This window comes from Elgaria multicarinata, chromosome 19 (genome assembly GCF_023053635.1).
Source record: "Elgaria multicarinata webbii isolate HBS135686 ecotype San Diego chromosome 19, rElgMul1.1.pri, whole genome shotgun sequence".
In the NCBI taxonomy this organism is placed as follows: domain Eukaryota; kingdom Metazoa; phylum Chordata; class Lepidosauria; order Squamata; family Anguidae; genus Elgaria; species Elgaria multicarinata.
Window position 1 is genome coordinate 16,177,600 of NC_086189.1, and position 24,440 is coordinate 16,202,039.

The 24,440-nt window shown below is 49.2% G+C and overlaps 1 protein-coding gene across 1 annotated transcript; it reads left to right on the plus strand.

The window, feature by feature from the left end:
• Window positions 1-334: 334 nt before the first annotated feature.
• On the plus strand, window positions 335-23,901 carry AIF1L (allograft inflammatory factor 1 like). The gene is made up of 7 exons (XM_063144743.1): window positions 335-418; window positions 621-1,105; window positions 1,475-1,536; window positions 8,233-8,299; window positions 17,039-17,080; window positions 17,663-17,825; window positions 20,945-23,901. The coding sequence occupies exons 2-7, from the start codon at window positions 1,075-1,077 to the stop codon at window positions 21,030-21,032; spliced, it is 453 nt and encodes a 150-aa protein (XP_063000813.1). The 5' UTR covers window positions 335-418; window positions 621-1,074; the 3' UTR covers window positions 21,033-23,901.
• The last annotated feature ends 539 nt before the right edge of the window (window positions 23,902-24,440 follow it).

The window sequence follows — 24,440 nt, forward strand, 5'->3', positions numbered from 1 at the left end:
ATAAAGCAGGAGAAGGTTTCATTGGGAAAGTGGGGAGGGCCCATCTCTTTCCATTAACAGCACAATCAGATCCACGTCTACTCAGAAGTAAACCCCATCGTATTCTATGGAACTTACTCTCAGGCAAGTATGTATAGGATTGCAGCCCGAGTGTGTTGATTTCTTTTTTAAAAAATCGCTTCTTAATTTCATTAAATGTGAATATTCCTAGAGGCTTCGTTTAGTCCTGGTTTGCTCCCGGATGGCTTGCCTTTTCATGCACAAACGCCAGCGCTCATTAAAAAAATTAACTCGGTGTTAATCTTTAATTTCCTTGTTCAACCGTTTCCAAACATGGCACAACTTTGTCTCCCGAAATGCCTTACAAAATCCCCACTTCATCGAAACATGAACCTAAGAGGACCAGAGAAATCACTGGGTAGGTAATTTTAGGAGAGAGAAAAAACACCATGTGGCAGGTAGGTAATTTTAGGTGGGGGGGAACCCACTGCACCTGTTTAAGGGGGGGAAACACACTGCACCTGTTTAGAATGTCATGAGAATTACTTCAGTTACAAAACACACAACTAACATTTGTTTTCTCTTCCCCCAAATCTGCCCCTCCTTGGATCTCGGTCCAGGAGCTTCAGCGATCGAGCGGTATAGAAATGCAATAAATACAGAAATAATTTGCCCTGCTCAAGCTGCTGTCAAAAGCACAGGAGCGAGCCAGGCAGCTTTCTCTGGCCAGCTGGCAACCCCATGCAGAAGCAAAACCAGGAGCAGATTCTGTGCATAACCGAGGAAGGGGTTAACTCTGCCAGCCGCGCTTTGCAACAGGTTGAGGCCCTTCTCCGGGGTGCTGACTGGTTGCATTCTTCAGCCTCTTCCAGTAGAGGGATCTGAGAGCCGGACGCTGGGGAGTTCATGAATGGGCTCCATTGAAGAGGAGCTGAGCTGACTTCGCAGCCGGAGCGCACCAGTGCTGTTCCCTCCCTCGCTCTCCACTTCGGGCTGAGCCGGAGAGAAGCGCGGCACGGGGGTCTGCTTTTTTCCAAGACCCCCTTCCCCGGCCTCCCCACCGGCGCCTCCAACATGTCCCTGATGCTCAACAACACATATCAAGGTAGGTCAATGCACCGGCACAGCGGCGCAGCAGAGCAGCAGGACAATTTTTTAAACTCTGAACTTCGTAGTTTGAAGGAATACGCAGGCCCGCACCGTCACGCCGTCCTGGCTTTAGATAGTAATGTGCATTACTTCGCATCGCTTCCAAATGTGGTCTGCTAGCCCTGTGTGTTGCCTCCCCCCTCCCTCCATTCCTGCTGGTTCTGATGATTGTGGGGGGCCGGGCACCTGCCCCCCAAGTCCTACCCCTGATTGTGGGGGCCCGGGCACCTGCCTCCGAGTCCTACCACTGTCGCTTGCTCCTGGGCACACACAGAGCACACTTCCACCTTACTTTTTGTGTCTTTAATACTCTCTCTTTCCGCAGGGGGGAAAGCCTATGGATTGCTGAAAGCCAAGCAGGAAGGGCGGCTGGAGGAAATCAACAAGGTGGGTGCAAATGGTGACTTCTTTTCTACTCCAATTCTTCTGATGAGATTAATGAATGTTATCGCTTTGGTTTTTCAATCTCCCTCTGCACTATGGTCCTCAGTCTTGTAATAGTGGGGTTTTATTTACTTTTCTACATTGCCTAATTTGTTTATTTATTTATTACATTTATATTCCGCCTTTTTCCCTCCAAGGAACCCAAGGCGGCATACCCAATCCTCTTCTCCATTTCTATCCTCACAACAACAACCCTGTGAGGTAGGTTGGGCTGAGGGTCTGTGACTGGCCTGAAGTCACCCAGTGGGTTTCCATGGCCAAGTGGGGACTAGAATCCGGATCTCCCGACTCCCAGTCCAACATCTTAGCCACTACACTAGCTCTCCAAATGTTCATACTCCTGTCCCCTGGGTGGGTGTGGGTGGGTGTGGGGGTGTGATCACAATTTAATGTGCCCTTCTCTAATCTGGTGCTTTTCAGACGTTTTTGACTACAACTCCCAACAAGGTATGGGTGATAGGCATGGTACTGCAATCCATAGTGCAACAGGGCTTTCTCTGTTTTGGCACCCCGGTTGTGGAATGCCCTCCCCCTGGAGGCCCAACTGGCACCATTCCTGGCTTCATTTCAACGCTGAGTTACAACGTGGCTTTTTATTAAAGTCTTGGAAGGCTGAAATTCTCCAAGGCTGCACATAGAATCATAGAATAGCAGAGTTGGAAGAGGCCTACAAGGCCATCGAGTCCAACCCCCTGCTCAATGCAGGAATCCACCCTAAAGCATCCCTGACCGATGGCTGTCCAGCTGCCTCTTGAAGGCCTCTAGTGTGGGAGAGCCCACAACCTCCCTAGGTAGCTGGTTCCATTGTCGTACTGCTCTAACAGTCAGGAAGTTTTTCCTAATGTCCAGCCGGAATTTGGCTTCCTGTCACTTGAGCCCCTTATTCCATGTCCTGCACTCTAGGATGATCAAGAATTGATCCTGGCCCTCCTCTGTGTGACAGCCTTTTAAGTATTGAAACATGAATTGTTTTAATTCTTACCGCTTTTAAACATTGCTACTGGTTTTAATTCGTTAATGCTTTCATACATGTTGAGCTGTGTATATCTATTGTTTTGCGTTGTTCTGATTTAATTCTGTACGCCGCCCTGAGATCCCAGTGACATAGGGCGGGATACAAATGTTTTAATAAATAAATAGAAGATAGATAGACAGACAGATAAATAAAAAAAAATACATCCAGAAGTTACTGGGCTGGGAAATCCGGTCATAAATCAAATGTAGGGAGGGGATAAAAGAGGGCAAATGAAATGAAAGTAACATAGTCAACGTCACGTCGGTTTCAAAAGCCGGTTTCACGTCGGTTTCAAAATGGTATGGAGTTTTTGCACCTTTGACAGCCGTAGCCATTGTGAAAGGGTGCTACTAATGGAAACCGGGCCGGGGGGGGGCATTCTAGCACTTGGAGGTGAACCTCTGCCCTACTAATTCCCTGACAGAGCTCCAGAGAAACCATCCCACCCCCATGTGCAAATTCCCACCTCTGTTTCCAGATACCAAACTGCCTACAGTGGGGGAAAAAAGCTCTATTACATGGGAATAGAGGAACACAGGAAGTATGGATCCTATCCAGCCTTCCTGGTATTCCAAATTGCTCCGCCGGGGTTCCCCAGAAAGCCACGCCCCTTCCCCTGGACCATCTAGGGTAGGGTGACCCTATGGAAAGGAGGACAGGGCTCCTGTATCTTTAACAGTTGCACGGAAAAGGGGGATTTCAGCAGGCGTCATTTGTCTGCATGCAGCACCTGGTGAAAGTCCCTCTTCATCACAACAGTGAAAGCTGCAGGAGCTCTGCCTAGCTTGACCAGATACAAAAGAGGGCAGGGCTCCTTCAGCTTTCACTGTTGTGATGAAGAGGGGATTTCACCAGGTGCGGCATGCCTACAAATAACACCTGCTGAAATCCCCCTTTTCCGTGCAGCTGTTAAAGATACAGGAGCCCTGTCCTCCTTTTCTTACGGTCACCCCATGTTATAGCCTGCTTGGTGTAGACCTGGCCTCACAGCCTTGCGGCCTCACGGGTGTTTATTTCTGATTTTACTATTACAGTTGCCACCTTTTTTCTCCTAACCCTGCTCCCATGCCTTATTCAGAACCACCCCACCCCAGCGAAATGTAGCAGCGTGAAGCTTTTGAGCAGGCGAGATTTTCCGTATCAACTGCACCTACTAAGTTTCTACTCTTAGAAGGTCGTGGAGGCTTATTACCACTTACAAGACATAAACTGCCATCTGGAAAGTAGCCAGAGGAATGCAGGCAGCGTGCACTGATGTGGGAGTAGAAGGTTATGATTTTGTGTAGGTGGGTCCGGGTGGAGACTCTGGTCCCTGTTTGACCCCAGAAACACTGAGCGTGCTCAGGATTCTTACTCCGCACATGTTTTAAAATGCAGAATGCAAAGCGACTTGTTTTGGAGACAATGGGAAATGTTTCTCCTTTTCTCCTGTTTTTTATTCTTTGCCACTAGCAGCAGCTGCTGCTAAAATCTCTTGCTGATGCAATGCAAGCTGATTTCCAAATACCCACCGTCGTTCTTAAAAACTCATCAACAGCAGCTCGCATTTGGGTGTCAACCCCCTCCAGGGGTGGGAAAACCTGCTTTCGAATCTCTGAATGTTCTCAGCGTCTCATTCCCACCCATTTCTGGTTCAGATGTAGCACGCTCATGATTTCTGCAGTGTCTCTCTGGCGTTTTCTGGATATTTTTGCTGTGTGCCTCTCGCCAGGGCATTTACAGCTCTAGGGCGGCTAGTTTTAATTGGGGAGTGGGTTTATTTTATTTATTTTATTGCCAAAAGAAAGCTAGGGGCCATTGGCCATTCTAGTTGGGGTGGATGGGACTTGGAATCCAAAACCAGAAGGTTTTCCCTTCTGGCTGCCAGAAGGCTGTGTTAGATGAGGTTTCTTTCCTTTTGATGTCCATAGTCCAGTCTGCCCATTGAGAAATCCAGCCGCGTCACTCCAGACCACCTTACTTACTTATTTATTTATTACATTAATCTAAAAAGACACGGCACACAAGGAGAAAGCGATGGGGAAGGAAGAGGAAAAATGAAGTCTCTTATAGTGAGGCTGGTGGAATGCCCCGCTTCCTTTCTCATCTCTCCCTCTGTGACATTGGGTGACTTCTTTCTCTCTCTGCTGTGCAGAGATCTGAAACCGGTCTTGCCAGTACTAACACCCCAGATTCTGTTCTGTTCTATCCTTAGCTTCATCATTTATTCCATGCAAACAATGAACATACAAAAAACTGACTGTTAGAGCAATACAACAATGGAACCAGTGACCTAGGGAGGTGGTGGGCTCTCCCACACTAGAGGCCTTCAAGAGGCAGCTGGACAACCATCTGTCAGGGATACTTTCGGGTGGATTCCTGCATTGAGCAGGGGGTTGGACTCGATGGCCTTATAGGCCCCTTCCAACTCTACTGTTCTATGACTGTATGAACATCATGCTACAAAAATGGATTGCCAAGCAGCCAAAATAATAATAATAAAATAAACCAAGCACCATCCATGCCCAACAGGGAAGTACCAGCAGGCTCAAGGATACCCAATTATTTGCAAAACTACAAATAAGCATTACACGTGGCTCATTTTTGCTGGAAGAGATTCTGTGAGTCTTTAACAGCTGCCTGCCAGGCCAAAAAAGGAAAAAGCAACCTATGCTCCCATCCTCACACATGGTACTTCAAGGCCTCTTGTGGTTCCCCCCCCTTCCTGTCTGCAGCCTCCTACCCTCCTTATCTCCCCCACCCCTAAACATTAACCATCCTCCATTCTAAGCCTTAAGCACCCACTTCCTGCCCCTGCCTAGCTCATGGAGATAAAGGTGCAGGAAGAGAGAACAGAAAACTTGATGAGGCGGCAGGATTTCTAAATGCTTCTTATCGGACAGCACCGGAGCAAACTTCCCCAGGTCCCTGCAAGCTGCTGTTTTTGGGGGTGGGGGTGGAAAAGGCTACAGCACTGGAATCACTCCTAGCAACTGTTGTGTCTAAATGGGGGGCATTTGATGATGTGTGCGCTGAGAAGGCCCTCTGCCTTGTTGCCATCCTCCGAGCTTCCCTCAGAGTAGGCATTCGGAGGAGGACCTTAGATGTTGAGTGCAGCGTATGGGTAGGTTCATGTCGGCAAGCCTCATCAGGGAGATCATTCCATAATTGGGGGGCCACCACCGAAAAGGCCCTCTCCCTTGTTGCCATCCTCCAAGCTTCCCTCGGAGTAGGCACTCGGAGGAGGACCTTAGATGTTGAGCGCAGCGTACAGGTAGGTTCATATCGGGAGAGGCGTTCCGTCAGGTATTGTGGTCCCGAGCCGTGCAAGGCTTTATAGGTTAAAACCAGCACCTTGAATTGGGCTCAGAAGCATATAGGCAGCCAATGCAAGCTGGCCAGAATTGGTGTTACGTGTTCTAACCTCCTTGTTCCAGTTATCAATCTGGCCGCTGCATTTTGCACAAGCGGCAGCTTCCGAACCGTCTCAAGAGCCAGACTGGGGCAAAAGGGTGCCCGGTGGGGCCTGTTGCTATCTCAAGGCACGTGGATTTGTATCCTACGGGCATGTCAACATGTGACTATCCCTGGTGCTCAGTCTTGCACGGAGCTCAGAACGACACCAGCTCCCTTAAATAGTATTTGGGTTTTTTTGCAGCCGCATCACACTGTTGGCTCATGTTCAAGTCCCTCTTTCTCCCCAGATCCCGTAGCTTGGTCCTGGGAGAGCATCTCATTGGCAAGCGGACCGTCCCAGATTCGCCCCTCAGCATCACCAGTTAAAACAGGAGCCTCCTTCAGCCCCTTTCCATTTTGGAGACGTTCTTGGGGGTTCCTGGTGGGCAGGGAGAAAAAGGTCAACAATACCAGCCTATTGTAATGTCAAGCTCCGCTTTAGCAGACATTTCAACTTTTTAGAAGGGCGGAAAAAACTGCACCCAAGGCAGGAATCCACCTAAAGGTTGGTGGTTGGGGGAAAGCAGGGGGGGAGGATCTGGAGAGCCCCAGGTGGGCCAGATTTCCCCCCTCCCCCAGGCCTGGGGTTCTGCACCCTGAGTTAAAAGGATCCCACAGAGCAGGGCTTGGAAGGAATGACATGGGGATGGAGCATCCTGTGAGCTGGGCGTCATCCCTTGGAGGGTCCTTGTTCCTGATGCAGAGAGGAGGACAAACCCAGAGCCAAATGGAGAACAGATGTTGGTGACTTCTGCCATGTGGAATCTGGCCGTAGTGCCGGAGGGGGAACTGGAGCCGTTCAATTCCGCCGGGCTCCTAAGGGCTAGGAGGATGCAGGAAATGAAAAACAAGGCTCTCTGGCGTCCAGCTGCAGGGAGAGGTGGCCAGGAGAAGGTTGGGGGGCGCATGCCGTGACATGCTGGCTTCTTCTCTGCCCGCCCACACTTGCGCCCGTGATGCCCTCGGAAACTGGCCTAGATCTGCGGATGCTCGGATGTTGTGCAAATGAAAGGAAGGGCTTCTTCACACAGCGTGTAGCTAAACTATGGAACTCACTACCACAAGATGTGGTGATGGCCGCCCATTTGGGTGGCTTTCAAAGGGGGTTGGATCAATTCCTGGAGGCGAAGGCTAGCCATGGCTACTAGCCCTGATGGTAGCGTGCTATCTCCAGTATTTGAGGCAGTAAGCCTGTGTGCATCAGTTGCTGGGGAACATGGGCGGGAGGGTGCTGTTGCACCATGTCCTGCTTGTTCATCCCTGGCCGACAGCTGGTTGACCACTGTGTGCACAGGGTGCTGAACTAGATGGACTCTTGGTCTGATCCAGCAGGGCACTTAATTGTGTTCTTATATATGGCTGTTGGGAAAATCCATTTACACACACACACACACACACACCCCTGTGAGGACTGCAGCTAAACTCAGAGGGAACAGGAAAGTTTGAGAGGGATGGCAGGTGATGTCTGTGTCCCCACTTATAATAATACCCCCCAAAAAGTGCCAGGGCTTGATCCCTGTGAGCCCTGCCTGCCGTATCCCCCTGAGCGTGAGCTGTCGGCTTGCACGCCTGGTCCCAGTCTCCCCTCAGACAACGCCCACACTCGGCGAGCCACGTTTCTCTCAGCTTCTGCCACGCTGCCCCCCAAGGGGGAGAAATCGCACTGACCTACTTTGCAGGGCTGTTGTAAAGATTACGGAACGAGAGAACTCAGTGTGATGCTGAAATGTCTTAGAAGCTTGGCGTGATTTTTCGTAGTTGGGAAGGGGGGTGTTTCTTGGGGAAACTTTAGGAGGATGGAGTGGTGGTGGATCCAAAGAGGAGAAGTAGAGCAGGATTAACTTTTCTTCCGGCACCTTTTCCACTCCACCAGGCAATGTGGGTAGAAGTCAATTGCAGGCATCATTTTGGAACAGATAAGTTACAGGAGAGAAAAGAGTTAAGCAACCATACCCACAAACTCCCCGCAAAACGATGGCTCTAATCTTTTCAGTTGCACAAAACATACCGCCACTCTGGGAACAATCCCAAATTACTTTGTTGATGTTAAGTCGCATGAATCCAGCTGGGTTGCTTCTTCTTCTTCTTCTTCTTCTTCTTCTTCTTCTTCTTCTTCTTCTTCTTCTTCTTCTTCTTCTTCCTGTAAATGTCTTCCAGGTGTAATTTTCTTTCTCTCGTCTCTTCCGCAGGAGTTCCTCTGTGACCCGAAGTTCAGCGATGAAGAGGATTTGGAGGAGAAGCTTGCGGTTTTTAAAGGTACCACTCCACATTGTTCACAGTAAACCAAGTGGGGAGATCGTAACGAACGAAAATTCTGCCTTACAATTTTCTCCACGTGTGTGATACAGCTATCAGCAGAGATTGGCTGGTGCAGGCGAATTTGAGGGCTCGGAAGCTTCCGGGAGGTTTTCTGAGCGAACTGTTCCACCATTTTGACTTTGTGCAAGGTTCCCCAAAACCAGAGGAGATGTGGCAGAGAAGGCTTATAGGGTACCCGGCTGAGTTCCTCTCTCCACATAGGCCTGTCATTACACTTAAGATCTTCAACAGAGGCCTTTTTTTTCCAGATTTCCCCACCTTCTGAAGTACCTTGTACTGCTCCTGGGGAAAAGGGCCTTCTCTGTGGTGGCATCCTCATTCTGGAATATTCTCATCAGAAAGGTGCTGTCCTTTCAGCACCAGGCAAAGTCTGTTTTATTTTCTCAGGCCTTGTAATTCGGTGAGATCTGTTTGAATTCTGATGTGTTTTTAACTCTGCTGCAAATTTTGTTGTTGTTTGACTGTTTTTAGAAAATGGCAATATCTTTCTTTCTTTCTTTCTTTCTTTCTTTCTTTCTTTCTTTCTTTCCTTTTAATTGCTTTGTTCTTGTGAAATATTGGAAGCCAGCCCAGAGTTTTGCTTGACGAGTGCAGTATAAATCCCTGATGGTGGTGGAGATTATGATAGGTCGCAATGGTTGAGTTGTTGTTGTTTATTCGTTCAGTCGCTTCCGACTCTTCGTGACTTCATGGACCAGCCCACACCAGAGCTTTCTGTCAGCTGTCGCCACCCCTAGCTCCCTCAAGGTCAAGTCTGTCCCCTCCAGAATATCATCCATCCATCTTGCCCTTGGTCGGCCCCTCTTCCTTTTGCCTTCCACTTTCCCTGGCATCAGCCTCTTCTCCAGGGTATCCTGTCTTCTCATTATGTGGCCAAAGTACTTCAGTTTTGCCTTTAATACCATTCCCTCAAGTGAGCCGTCTGGCTTTATTTCCAGGAGTACGGACTGGTTTGATCTTCTTGCAGTCCAAGGCACTCTCAGAATTTTCCTCCAACACCACAGTTCAAAAGCATCTCTCTTCCTTCGCTCAGCTTTCCTTATGGTCCAGCTCTCGCAGCCATAGGCTACTACGGGGAATACCATTGCCTTAACTATGCGGACCTTTGTTGTCAGTGTGGTGTCTCTGCTCTTAACTATTTTATCGAGATTTGTCATTGCTCTCCTCCTAAGAAGTCAACGTCTTCTGATTCCCTGGCTACAGTCAGCGTCTGCAGTAATCTTCGCGCCCAGAAATACAAAGTCTGTCACTGCCTCCACGTTTTCTCTCTCTATTGGCCAGTTATCAATCAAGCTGGTTGCCATAATCGTGGTTTTTTTGAGGTTTAACTGCAACCCGGCTTTTGCACTTTCTTCTTTCACCTGCTGCGATCCATAACCTCCACTAGCACAAATCCCTAAACCAGTGTCTGCATGCAGGGTAGGCAGGCAGGCATAGCTGAGAAGCAGAACCTAGGAACATAGGAAGAGCCCTGCAGGATCACACCAAGGGTCCATCTAGTGGCCAAGCAGCCATCAGCCAGGGACCAGCAAAGCAGGACATGGTGCAACAGCACCCTCCCACCCATGTTCCCCAGCAACTGGTGCACACAGGCTTACTGCCTCGGATACTGGAGGTAGCACATAGCCATCACAGCTAGTAGCCATTGAAAGCCTTCTCCTCCAGGAATTGATCCAACCCCCTTTTAAAGCCATCCAAATTGGCGGCCCTCACGACATCTTGTGGTAGTGAGTTCCATAGTTTTAACTCTGCGCTGTGTGAAGAAGTCCTTCCTTTGATCTGTCCTGCATCTCCCACCCATCGGCTTCATGGGATGACTCTTTAAGTTTCAAATATTATGGGAGAGGGAGGGGGAAAATGTCTCTCTGTCCACTTTTTCTGCACCAGTCAGAATCTTGTACACTTTCATCCTGTCTCTTTTACTCACCTTTCCCCCCAACCTTTCCTCCTAGGCTCTAACCCCTTGATCATTTGAGTTGCCCTTTTTTGCACGTTTCCCCCCCCCCCCCAACTCTACGCTATCCTGAACCGCCCAGAGAGCTTCGGCTATTGGGCGGTATAGAAATGCAATAAATAAATAAATCCTTTTTTGGGGGTCTGTTGACCAGAACTGTACACAGTATTCTAAGTGTGGTTGCACCATAGATTTGTAAAAGACCAATAGCATCTTGGAAGTTTTCTTTCCGGCACCTTTCCTAATTATGCCTAAGATGGCATTTGCCTTTTTCGCAGCAGCTGTACACTGGGTGGGAAAGAGAGAAAGGCTCCGTTGTCCTTCTCTCCTTTCCCCCAAGCAACTAAGATGGCCTTCTCCTTCTGGAGCAGCCTTCCTCAACCTGGGGCGCTCCAGATGTGTTGGACTGCATCTCCCAGAATGCCCCAGCCTGGCTGGGGCATTCTGGGAGATGCAGTCCAACACATCTGGAGCGCCCCAGGTTGAGGAAGGCTGTAATCTGGAGGGAATCCTGGCTGGGCATGCTGACTGGGAATGATAGGCCTTGTAGTCCAACACTTCTGGACATTACCAGGTTGGGGGAGGCTGTTTTGAGAGTCAGCTGTACCCTGGGTTCCTGTTTTGCACAGTTCCAAAAGACGATGCGTCTGCTGGGAACTGGTTTTGGGGCGGGGGGCAGTGCTCCAAATGGACGCCAAAGCGCTCCTGCGAGGATCGCCCTTGGCCATCGCGTCGAGATGTGGGCGAGGATCATAAATGTTTGGGCCAGGCTTCAGGACTTTCTGAGGAAGGAATTGCTGAGAAACAGATGTGCGATGAGTTTTGGCATCCTCATTTCCTTTGCTCGGGGTCTTTGTGGTATACGTACAAATCCTTTTCTGTGCAGGGTTTCGGATAACGCAGGGATGGTGGTTCAGACTGACCCAGTTTTCTGCCCCCCCCCCCCCCGGGGCCCAGTGGTTTCTGCAAGAACCACAAGCTGAGATCCCTAGGGACCCTTATACTTTATCGAGCCTTTTGCAAACTGGGTTTTCAACCTTTGTCAAAGGTGAGCCCGAATGGGCGGCGACCCTTTTAAAGCATGACCCTTTATAAACATTGAGGGGCCAAGCTGAGAACTTCTGAGCATGTACGGAGTTTCTTTCGCCGCTGAGAAAGTCATTTTCTAAATTAAGAAAGGAAAGGAGGCTAAAACCAGAGCACTCCGGAGCATGTGCAGAGTGCCTTACCCCCAAGAAAGGGATGGCCTCCCTGCCTTTCTGAAGACTGTCCGGAAGCGCTGGTGGATTTGGGCGAGGATTTCGCAGAACATCTGCAACACATCTGCAATACACACATTTTCCATCATCACCTTTCAGAGGAGGAGGGACATTTTTGGGTGCCAACTTCAAGGACCTCCGGATCTCAAGTCGCCAGGGACACGCCATCATCGGCTGATAAACCTGATTTTCTGATGGCGAACAGCTTTGAGGGCCGCTACGGCTGAGAAACGTGGCCTGCAGATGTCGTAAAACAAAAATAAATGCAGCCTGCCAGCAGAAAGGCAGGGCGGGAGGCGAGATACCTCTCCCTGCTGCCACATGGAGAATTTATTGAGTTGACATATGCATGACACATTTTGGCAAGAACGCCGCCTAATCATCATGGAATGAAATTATTATTGCTACAAAAATGAGGACGTTAATTTTTTAAAATAAATAAATAAATATCCACCCCTTTGCTCATGAAATTGCATCAGAATCAGAAGGAAAGGAAATGAAAAACTTCTCGAGGTAATCCTAGCCACGTTTACTCAGAAGTAAGCCGCATGGAGTGTAATGGGACTTACTTTCAAGGAGAGTGTGTGTAAGATTTCAGCCTAACAGAGTTGTGTATCATTTATTTATTAATTGCATTTATATACCGCCCCATAGCCGAAGCTCTCTGGACAGTTTACAAAAGTTAAAAACAGTGAACATTATAAACAAATATACAAAATTTAAAAACATAAGAAGCATAAAAACAACAGTACCCTTGTAAAAATAACTATTCTGGGGTGAGTTAAAAACAAACAAACTCAGCCCATGTTGTTAACTGCCTGGGAGAAGAGAAAAGGTCTTAACCTGGTGCCGAAAAGATAACAACGTTGGTGCCAGGCGAGCCTCGTCGGGGAGATCATTCCATAATTGGGGGGCCACCACTGAAAAGGCCCTCTCTCTTGTTGCCACAATCATAAGATTGTGTAAGTAAAATCAATCGATTGCATGAGCTTTTTTTTTTTTAAAGGATTAGTTGATATGATGTTAAAATGCTCTTTTAAAAATAGGGACACCCCCTATTTTTAAAAGATCATTTTAACATCATAGCATGCTGCTCCACCATCAATTTCTTACTTTCTTCTCTTTTGAGTTTTTGAGTGAGTCAAAATAGAGAATGACGCCGCTAAAGGCTGACCCCGTCCCCTTGATAAACGTCGAGAGCGTCTGAGCATATGCAGTTTCTTTTGCCTTTGGGGGAAATTCACTTTTTTGAATTAAAAAGGGGCCCCTAAAAGCCAATTACCCCTGAGCGTGTGCAGAGTGTCTTCCCCTGAGAAAGGGATTGCTTCCTGGGGGGCATGGCGGGGGGCAAAACCCAAGCCAATTGACCAAAAACAAAGGCCGGAGTCCCATGCACGACCTTGGAAGTGAAGCCCTCTTGAAATGAGCGGGTTGGACCTGCTTCCAAGCAAACATGGATAGGACTGAGCCGGAAATGGGGCAGTAGGATCTGAAATGTGGGCCCAGAGGGACTGTCCAAGATGGAGAGACGTAAGGAAAGGGCCCGTAGCCCAGTGGTTAGAGACTTTGCTGTTAAAGCCTCGACGTTACATTTTTTCTCGTGTCGGTTTTTACAGTGTTAATGTTTGCGAGCGGCCCAGGGGGCGTTGTCTATTCAGGGGTGGGGGGGGGTCTCCAAATGCAATCGATCAATCGATCCCATTGAAACGGCGATTCGGATTTGAGCATCCTCTTCCTCGTTGGCTTTTGAGGCTCGGATCCGATGCCAGCAGGCTGTGCGGCTTTTCCCCCCCGCGCAAAACCTCCCGAGGCCTGTCATTTCTCATTCCCACCCTCGTGCGTTGTTAAAAGACACAAGCCAACCCCGAATCGGGGAGGGGGTTTGTTTTCCCTCCGCTTCGGGCCTTCTTCAAACATTGTGACGGAGGGGTCACCGTGGCACAGCTTCCCCCTCACGTGAACCTGCGGCTTGTTCTCACCCGCCCATCCTCGGCCTTGTGCGGCTTTTTGTCTCCGCGATTCCAACCCGAGTCCCCCAAACGCCGAGGCTGACACCTCCTTCGGGTCTCCGGACAATCGGGCCATTGTTCCGCGCTCCTTCGCCCCCGCTGGGCCTGGGAGGCGCGGGAGCCCCTCTGCAGAATTGGCACTTGTGCGAAAGCGAGGTGGTGTGCGCCGGCGTACCAAAGCCGGATTTCGCCCCATTGAACATGGGATGAAAGGGCCATTTGGGGACCCTCCGGTCGGATCGACTCGAGCCCAGAATATTCAGGAGGGGAGGGAGGGGAGGGGAGGGGAAGCGTGTGAAAAAGCGTGTGATTTGTCTTGTTCGCTTCTCTGGTTCTCAAAATGTATTCTCAAAGAACAGAGTGGGTGAAGATGGCCAACGTCAAGTGTCGGCACGGTTGGGCGTCCGTCGAGGGCCCAAGGCCCAGCAGGGGCCCACTGAGAAGAGCCCCCTGGACTTGCTCTTCCTCTTCACCATAGCAACGAGCCTTGTTCCCCTGCCTCTCGCTCTGGCCCAGGCAACCGTGGTGGTGAGGAGGCAGAGCAGGAGACGCCCCGGCCTATCTGCTCCCTGTCTCTCTGCCTGCCAAGCAAGCCAGTGGGAGCCGTGAGGGGGTGACAAGGGAAACTCACTGAGAGAAGGGCCCCGTTTTATTTATTGTTACTTTTATATTCTGCCTCCCCCCCCCCTTGGAAGGAGCACAATGTGGCTTATAGGGTCCTCCTCTCCTTGTGTTATCCTCACAACAACCCTGTGAGGTAGGTTAGGCTTAGAGTTGGTGACCGGCCCAAAGTCACCCGGTGAGTTTCGTGGCCGAGTGGGGACTAGAACCCGGATCTCCCGACTCCCAGTCCAACGTTCTAACCACTACAACACGGCTGGCTCTCACCAACACCTGGAGCCAGCACTGGGTATATATTTGTGTGAGTGTGTGCGCGCGTGCACACACACACGAATAGACCTTGCTTCGCATGGGTTGGAATAGCCCTTAAGTTTGATGCACTTATACCACTCAGACACGTCGCGCCTGGCCCTTCTGAGTGAGGCCGTGCTTGCGGGCCCCTCCTGCCCTGGTGCATCCTTATATCACCCTGAGGGAGAAGTCTGTCCGCTCCATTCCCCTATGGTGGTAGAGGGCTGCCCCACAGCAGGCTGGAGGGGCAAGACGTATCACTCCGTCCCTCGGCCTGCTAATCTCTCCCGGCTTCTAATTGTATAGACTGCGAAGCTAAATGACGGTTTGGGGAATCGCCCCCTAGTGACTGAAGACGTTACCACATGGAGACATTTAAATGCATTCAAATTAATTTATCCATTTTATTTAAAAACAACAACAACATGGTGCACACCTCTAGGGACTCCTTGGCATGCATGCCCAGTTTCAGGTGTCTAGGTTTCACGACCATGAAGCTATAGTACTGATGGATAGACGCACTTGTGATTCGTTTGTGAGAAATAAACAGGAAATATGTCCTCTTCTTTAGCACGGCCTCAGACCACATCAGGCCACTCGTTTGTCTAGCTCCGTCTTGTCTTCACTGAGCGGCATCAGCTCTCCAGGCTTTTGGAGAGGGGTTTTCCAACCAGCCCTGGTCCTGGCGCTAGGACAGACAGACACGGACAGTTAGCATTTCCATCTGGCTCAGTATTGTCAGCACTGACTGGCAGTGATTCTCTCTATGGGCTCAGGCACGGCTTTTCCCTACTACCCCCACTTTAAGATGCTGGATTAGAACCCGGGACCTCCTGTATACAAAACATGTGCTCTGCCACAGAGCTAAAAGCTAGCAGGGCGGGAAGCAGCCATCATGCCAAGGGAGCCATTCATTCAATTCAGTCAAGCCTTAAATGGGTTTCTGGAAGAAGGTAGGGGGGAAGTCATTGGCAACCGGACAGTTTAATATGAAAGAAATCGCTGCTGCATTTGGCCCGGCAAAAGCACAGCCCAACCTATCAGGGCCAAGACTATCAGGGTGGCTGCTAACTAGGAAAGGGACCCGAGAGGAACCTTGGAATGGGAGTTAGGTCACTAATTGGAGCCTCTTGGCTGGCATTTGGCCTAATTTTGGGGGGAGGCTGTCCATTTGGATCTCTCTAAAGGGCCTTTGTGATTTCTTCATAGCGTCGTGTCCCTTCCCTCCACCACCACCTACACACACATCAACAACGTAGGAGGAACGTGGGGCAGGAGGGTTTCAGGTTTGCTCTCTTTTGAGACACAGGTTAGTTGCCAGGCTTGAAGAACGGATGTCAAACGTTTAAAGCATGCAGCAATTTTAAAAAAAAGAACGGAGGAAAGCGCCTTTTTAAAACAAAATATCGGGCAGCATCAGGAAATTGCCCAAGGGTATTTTCTAACATAATGGCACAAAGACATGGATGTTGCAAAAGCACCACATGAGAGAGAGAGAGGCAGGCTGCAGACTTTTGAATGCTTTCTGAGTACAACAGAACTAGAAGGACTAGTGCTAGACTAGATGGGCCCTTGGTCTGATCCAGCCTGGCTTTTCTTATATTCGTATTTTCATAGAATCATAGAATAGTACAGTTGGAAGGGTCCTGTAAGGCCATCAAGCCCAACCCCCTGCTTCATGCAGGAATCCACCCTAAAGCATCCCTGACAGATGGCTGCCCAGCTGCCTCTTGAAGGCCTCTAGTGTGGGAGAGCCCACAACCTCCCTAGGTCACTGGTTCCATTGCTGTACTGCTCTAACAGTCAGGAAGTTTTTCCTGATGTCCAGCTGGAATCTGGCTTCCTGTAACTTGAGCCCGTTATTCCGTGTCCTGCACTCTGGGAGGATCGAGACGAAATCCTGGCCCTCCTCTGTGGGACAACCTGTTAAGTATTTGAAGAGTGCTCTCATGTCTCCCCTCCATCTTCTCTTCTCCAGGATAAACATGCCCAGTTCTTTCAGTCTCTCTTCATAGGGCTTTGTTTCCAGACCCCTGATCAGCCTGACTGCCCTCCTCTGAACACGCTCCAGCTTGTCTGCATCCTTCTTGAATTGTGGAGCCCAGAACTGGACGCAATACTCTAGATGAGGCCTAACCAGGGCCGAATAGAGGGGAACCAGGACCTTGCCCGATTTAGAATCTATACTTCTGTTAATGCAGCCCAGAATAGCATTTGCTTTATTGCAGCCACAACACACTGTTGGCTCCTATTCAGCTTGTGATCTACTAAAATGTCAAGACCCTTCTCGCTTGTAGTACTGCTGAGCTAAGTATCCCCCACCTTGTAACTGCAATTTTAAAAGGCCTAAATGTAGATGATTTTTAAATCATTTTAAGTAATTTAACAGATGCGGCTCAGCTGTTCTTATGGAAAGGGAAACCACGTACTCCAGTTCTGTTTACACATGTGGTCCTCCAGACAGCTGGGCCACAATCCTAAACACACTTGTCCTATGAACTTGTGTTAGGAGACCTCGCTAACCATTGCTCTTCTTTTCCAGAAAAATACATGGAGTTCGACCTCAACAACCAAGGTGAAATCGGTGAGTGGATTCTCATGAGGAAATGCCCGTACCATTCCCATGCCATGCTGGGCCCTGTCTAAGGAGAAAGAAGTCCAGCTTGGAAGGTGGCGGGTAGCCGAACCTGATCATCCTCTGCGCAGTTGCGCACGTGCGTGCAAATAGGGGTTTCTCTGCACCAAGGCAAAAGCCCAATTTCCGTGCCTAGAAAAGCTCAATTCTGCAACCTGCATAAAAGGTGCCAATTTAAAAAGCAGTTCTCCGTCCCTTCCCTGCTTGGGAGCGGTTGGCTGCTACCCTTGGCGGAGTGGCATATTTTGAAGTGCAGGTTCTCATCCTGAGCACCCCTGCAGAGCTAACATGTTCCTGGTGTCCTCACATGGACCTATGGTCCGATTGGAGTCCACCGGGAGAAGAGCCTTCAGTGTGGTGGCCCCTTCTCTTTGGAAGTCCCTGCCTTTGAAGTTCAGGCGGGCACCAATGTTGTATCGCTTCTGGCACCTCCTGAAAATGTTTCCATGAAGGACCAGCTGCGGTGTTTACCATTACTGGGGTTTATTAAATAAAATAAAATAAATAACCCATCGGCATCACTCCTTGTAGACCTGATGTCTGTGAAAAGGATGATGGAGAAGCTAGGAGCCCCAAAGACTCACCTGGAGCTGAAGAAGGTGATCTCCGAAGTGACCGGAGGGGTCAGCGACACCATCTCTTACCAGGATTTCGTCAACCTCATGCTTGGGAAACGGTCGGCGGTCCTCAAATTGTGGGTATTCCTGGAGGGAAGGGCGTGGTAGGGATGGGCGAACGGGCAAGGTTCGAGATCACGAGGGACTACAGGAGCATGGGCTGTTGCCTTCGCACCCTGTTCCCAGAGACATCTGGCTGTCCCCTGTCAGAAGCAGGATGCTGGGGAATAGACAGCCACTTGGTCTGATCCAGTTATGCTCCCATGTTACCGTCCTTCTCACGTGGGCTGCTGCATCCCTTTACTGGGGAAAGGTGGCCAAATTCCCCACACAGACACACGCACGCATCGACATGAATAGCTATCGCTAGACACAGGTCCCATTTTTAAAAAAACCAACACACAAACAAACCACACGTTGTTCTCAGGGTCCCGGGCTTGGTTTCCGCTCCCGTTCTAAACGCCCGGCTGCAAATAATAGACACTGAACTCCGAGGTAGCCATTGAAGTGCCCACGGGTCTGTGTGCATTTGTGTGTGCGTGTGTGTGTGTGTGTGAGAGAGAGAGAGAGAGTCAATTGGTGTCTGTTACAAAGGCTTCTGGGATCTTTCCCTTTATTGAGTCTCCCCTTGAGCAATTTTCCTTCCTTAGCACAATTGCTGGGTAGTTGATGTACTGAACTGACCTCTGTTAACTAGAATTGCTGGCAAAGGAGATAGAGGGAAATGTCGCTTCAGTAATTACCCGCTGCGCTCATTACCAGGGTCAGCTCCAGTGAGCCCTGAACAGAATGCCCTCTGACAGGCAGTGCTGTAGTGGTGGCACAGCCCGCCGGGTTGAAGGCCCAGGACTTTTTATTAGCAGGGACTCTGACGTCATCTACCACCCCCCTTCAGACTTCCGCGTTTCCTCTGCGCTCAGCTGCAACTCTTCACGGTAGCTGGAAGAGCGAAATGGATTTCCCCAGCAACTGTATATAGGCCTCTCTTGTAATGCAAAGTATTTCAGCTTGTTCTTCAATTCAGAGGTTTGGAGGTGCCATCTCAGTTTCCCTAAGCGGCCCCTGACGTTGCGTTCTTATGTGATTGTCTTGGTGTTTTAATAACCTTCAAGTGGTATTGTTTATCTGGCCCTCTGGAGTTCACCAGCTGGCCACGCCCACTTCCTCTGGCCCCACCTCCTTTCATCTGGCCCCACCTCCTTTCCCTCAATCACCAGTTGTTTGGGGGTTTTCCAGGTTTTGTAGCTCTCCTAAGTCTTAGTTCTTGGCAGTAAGATCTTTACGGTCCAATAAGTTGGTATTCTTGGTATTTTGGTTCTGCCCCTTTTGTCCTGCCCCCTTTTGCCTTCAGCTTTGCCCACTGGTGGATTACGGCCCCTGAGAACTTCTCCAAAACGGCCCTTGGGCTGCCCTTCTGCCCTACACAGTGGGCCATAAAAATATATATATTTAATAAATAAAATCAAAATGACATCTCCCAGAACCAGCCACCCAAGGTGGGTGGGGCCAGAGTGATGTTGGTACCAGCGGGCCCTGCTAAGGTGCTAGTCCCCAACAAGGAGGGCAACCAGGATGATCAGGGGTCTGGAAACAAAGCCCTATGAAGAGAGACTGAAACAACTGGGCATGTTTAGCCTGGAGAAGAGAAGACTGAATACTTGAAAGGTTGTCACACAGAGGAGGGCCAGGATCTCTTCTCGATCCTCCCAGAGTGTAGGACACAGAATAAAGGGCTCAAGTGACAGGAAGCCAGATTCCGGCTGGACATCAGGAAAAACTTCCTGGCTGTTAGAGCAGTATGACAATGGAACCAGTTACCTAGGGAGGTGGTGGGTTCTCCCACACTAGAGGCCTTCAAGAGGCAGCTGGACAACCATCTGTCAGGGATGCTTTAGGGTGGATTCCTGCATTGAGCGGGGGGTTGGACTTGATGGCCTTATAGGCCCCTTCCAACTCTACTGTTCTATGATTCTATGAACTGCTGAAGGTGTCAGAGGCTGAGGCTGGGCCTTACTGGCCTACCTTACATGGCCGTTGTAAGGATTGCCAGTTCACGCATGCAAAGGGATCTGAACACTCTTCTAAAGAATGGTATCACCTGCTAACGCACTACAGTGCAATGCGTTATTGCTTAAAGTAGTCACAGCTGCTGCCGACTGAGGATGTGACTAGCATCACAAACTCCCACAGGGCCCGGAAGATAAAAGATTGCTTTGCTTTTTACTCATCATTTAGCTTACTGATAAGATTGTAGCCCCCTATCACCCCTGCTCCTCCCTCCTGACGCATGGGGGATCACGTTGTACAAACACACGCGTGAACCAAACTTTGAGCCCTTTGGGAGTGGAGGATTCTGGGTTGAATCCTCATGGCAAATGCTGCCCTCTAGTGGCTTGTGTGAGTTAAAAACTAGAGTGGGGAGAAAATGGAATTACTTACAGTCCTATGCATGTTCAGACAGAAAAAAAGGGCCTATGATTCCCAATATTCCCCAGCCAGCATGCTGGGAATTGTAGGATTTTTTTCCCCTGTCTAAACATACGTAGGATTACGCCCTCAGTCAGCCCCCCAGGATATTTGAGGGAGCGCCTTCTCCCTTACAAACCTCCCCGGTCACTGAGGTCGGCGGAGGGCAGGCTCCTGGTGGTTCCACACGGACCTTTAGCCAGAGTCCACCAGGAGCAGAGCCTTGAGTGTGGTGGCCCCTTCTCTTTGGAACTCCCTGCCCCTGGAGGTCAGGCACTAGGCTGCTTCCGGCACCTCCTAAAAACAACTCTATTTCACGAAGCCTTCCTCAGCTGACTAGCCTGAACAATTTTAATTTGCTTTCTTAATTGTCTTTCTTTTTACTGTTGATCCCTACGTGCACCGCTCTGGAATCTTTTTTAGATAGGGAGCGGTATATAAATATTATAAATAAATAAATCATAAATAACCCGCAGCATAGGGGCGAGGGAACCTTGCCCTTGCCCCTCTCGCTTGTGTTTGCTTCCAGATTAACCTCTCCGGCTATATTTAACAATTAAACAACTAAGAGACAATCATCTCGAGAGAATTGAGGCTGGTGTGACCGCTTAGTCCACATGATGGTCCAGGAAAGAACATATCGATCCTTGATAATGCAAGGATCAAAACTGGAACGCCCAACACCCTGTTGATCTCTGTTCTTCTACTTTGTTTTTCTATTTCCTTTTAGGGTCATGATGTTTGAAGGAAAAGCCAACGAAGGCAGCCCCAAACCAGCAGGGCCGCCTCCCGAGAGAAAGATCTCCAGCCTTCCTTGAAATGGGAAGAAGCGCGTCCCAGCCAAACCTGTCCGTTTCACATCACTCTCCGGGGGCCATAACCAGGCTCCGTTGCTTTTATACCGGACGTTCTTAGAAAGCAATAAACTAACCTGCTTTAGCAAAAGGAATGACAAAGGGAAGTTCCAGGGACTTTACCCGGAGGAGTCCCTAGGGAGCCGTTTTTTTATATATATATATATGACTGTGTCCCCATAGCCAGCTCTGTCTGCCTCTTTCTCTCGCTTTCTCAAAGGCTTGGGTCCGTAGCGAAAAATGAAAATGTGAAACCAAAAGCAGAATCCCAGAAGGCGTTTTCCTGATGACAAACGTCAGGGCTGGTTTCCCCGAAGGCAATCTCCACCCTTGCTACCAAACTGGGGTAAATCAAAGGCCGAATCTCAGCCCATTTGAATGTCTTCCCGTTCATGGAGCGGCACCGTACGCAGGCGAAGGACCCCCCAGCTGCCATTTTGAGCACCGACGTACCTCCTCCTGCAATCACGGAAAGCTTCTGGCGATTTTCAGCTGCCCTCTCCTGACTTCTGTCTGCCTCCTTTCCCACTGTGCCTGCCTGCTCCTTTTGAAAACACAGGATTCGGTCACCCTTCACAGGTACGCTTCGCCTCGCTCATTTTGCTGAGCAGGGCAATCCCTGCTATACGACGCCCCTTCAGTGCAGGTCATGTGAAGATGCACAGATTGCTGGTGTACTTGGAGGCAAAGACGGATGGAAGGAAAAAGGAATTCAAACTCCAGACTTTATTTTATTGACAACCACCTACGTTTGTAATATAACTGGTTTCCACAACTGCATCCCAGTATCTTTCTGTGGTCTGCCTTAAAAGCCTAGGACTCAAATCTACCCCAGCTTTGAGTTTCTCTTGATTTCACAGGCTGATGCGTTTCTACAAGAGGCTTTTATTCCGCACTTTTACCAAGGCTTCTGCTTCTGGATTCTACACGAGATTAAGACCGGCTCCTTTACACGTCCTTTTTTCCCATGGTTTTTCTTTCTCTGCCTTTTTTTATGTTTCATTATGCAGCCCCTAGATGGCGCTGTGGTGTAGCAGAATCGCGCAATTACACGAGGCTCTCATTCCACTATTTCTAAATAAAACCAGACTTTCCTCGTTGGGGGGGGGGGGGAAACGGTTGCAAAGCACGGGCGAGTCCCTGGAGGATGGTGACGTGGTGTAAAGAACCCACAAACTACCGTGAATGAGCAATTACAAGCACACAACAAAAGCTTTGTGTAGAAAGGCTCTGAACACAGAGTTAGAGCAACCACCCATACACCTGAAGATGGATCCAGGGCAGGAGAGTTTGCCGAAAGGGACATGAAATACCCACCAACCATCTGACCCATTCGAGCTTCGTTGTTGTAAGAGCAGAGATAGGGAACCTGTTTCAGTCCAAGGGCCGAATTCGACTTTGGAGAATCTTTCCGGAGGAGGTGGAGAGCACGTTCCAGTGGCGTGCAGGGCCACAGGAAAACAGGGCAGAGCAAAAATAGAAACAAACAAAAATATCGTGGCTTAAAGCTGTTACTGCCAATAACTAAGCCTTGGAAGAGGCATTTCAACTGTACCAAAGCCGGGAAACTGCCAGACAAGTGGTGGTTTGGGAAAGGGGCGTGGGCCTCTGGAGTGTCAGGCTGGCCTTGTACCTAGTGGTTGGATTTATTAGGAAATAGTTTGACAATGCCAAATGTTCTCTTGCAAGCTTATGTCTGTAAGAAGTTCCCATCGAAGTAGCTGCTTCAAAGCTGAGATAAGGGAGTGAACAAGCTACTTCTATGAGAACTTCTTACAGAGATAAGCTTGCAAGAGAACATCTTGCATTGTCAAACTATTTCCTAATACATCTAACCACTAGGTACAAAGCCAGTGTTGTACCTAGACCTGACATGGGGAATTGAGGAGGGCTGTTGTCGAGATCTACCTTAACCATCGGCTCAGTTCAGGCAAAACATTTCTCAACAGTGGTTTTAGAACTACACCACCGTTGAGAAAAGTTGCCTGGCAGGAAAACTCCACGCGATGGTGGAGGCTTCTTTGGGAAACACTCCACGCTGTGCAGAGGAGAGTTCCTGCACAACCGTTGCGTGGCGGGCTCCGTGGAGTTTCCCGTTGAGTGGTCTTTTCTCACTGGCTACAGAGCTCCCCGGCAAGAGCGGTGAAAGGAACGAGTGCCACTCTAGGAGAGACGCTGGATTGGTTTTTTTTAGCAGCAATGGCTGATGGGATACCATCGGGAGGAACCGGGGAGGAGAGAGGGCGGAGGAACTGTCAAACAAACATTGTGATGGATTTTACTCAACTCCACAGTAGCCCACAATCGCACAACGGTGGAGTTAAAACATGTTGTGTGGGGAGGACCTCCTAGAAACTCAACTGTTGAGTAGAGTTTTCACACTGAGTTGACTAATGTGTTGTCTGAACTGAGCCATCTCCTCTTCCAAACATTAACTTTCTCGGCACCAGGGGACAGCAAGAGACTTCATGGTAGCCTGTGATGACCACCTCGTGGTCGGGCAGCTACTGACATGAAAGCCACTGCGTCCACCCAGCTTGTTCCATGACACGGCTGCCCACGGCGGCGGCTTTGCCAGGTCTTGTTGCAGCTATTTTAGCGACTTGCCTCCACCAGAGGCTCTTTGCAAAGCACTGCAAACTTCCAGGCACATTTTTTTTAAAAGCAGATGAGTTAGTTTCTCTTTCTTCATACTCCCAACACGTGCAAAATCGACCCTTTGATCCTACGAGCGTCCGTTTCCGTAGGTGCTTAATTTATTTGCGCCGTTGCTGCTTTGCGTTCCTCTGTAGCTGTTTTCACCTCGTGCTTGTAGATCCACCATTTTAAATAAAAATAGCAATCCGGTCACTCCGTTTAATGCCCGTTCGTGTATAAAAGAATCCCTTGGACAATGCGGAAAGGAGATGTGGGCAAATGAAATTGACACCTTGGAATAAAGCGTGAGGAGGAGAGAAATTAGCTCAAAGTATTATATTTGTTGAGACCTACAGAACAGACTCTTCCCATGGTATCCTTCCTGGACCAAAAGCCTGCAAACAATTCTGTCAATTTTCAGAAGACACTAAACACTATGGCTTCTATTTCTACAGGGGGAGACCTTGCTGCTTGTTCTTATGGGGATGCAGATACCAATTTTGTGAAATCGTAGTCAGATTCCAATTTAGCCTCTGCACACAAATGCAAAAACTCCACAGACAAAACCCATTGTGGCCTTTCTATTAGTTACGGTAAGAGTGATCCCCAAATATGACAACATCATTTAGAAATATAAAGAGGTTCCAATCCTGTTTTTGGTTGTAAATTCCTTGAGGCAGAGCCCTGTCCTCTTGCGCTTTATAAAGAACCACGCATATTTTTTTGCCATATATT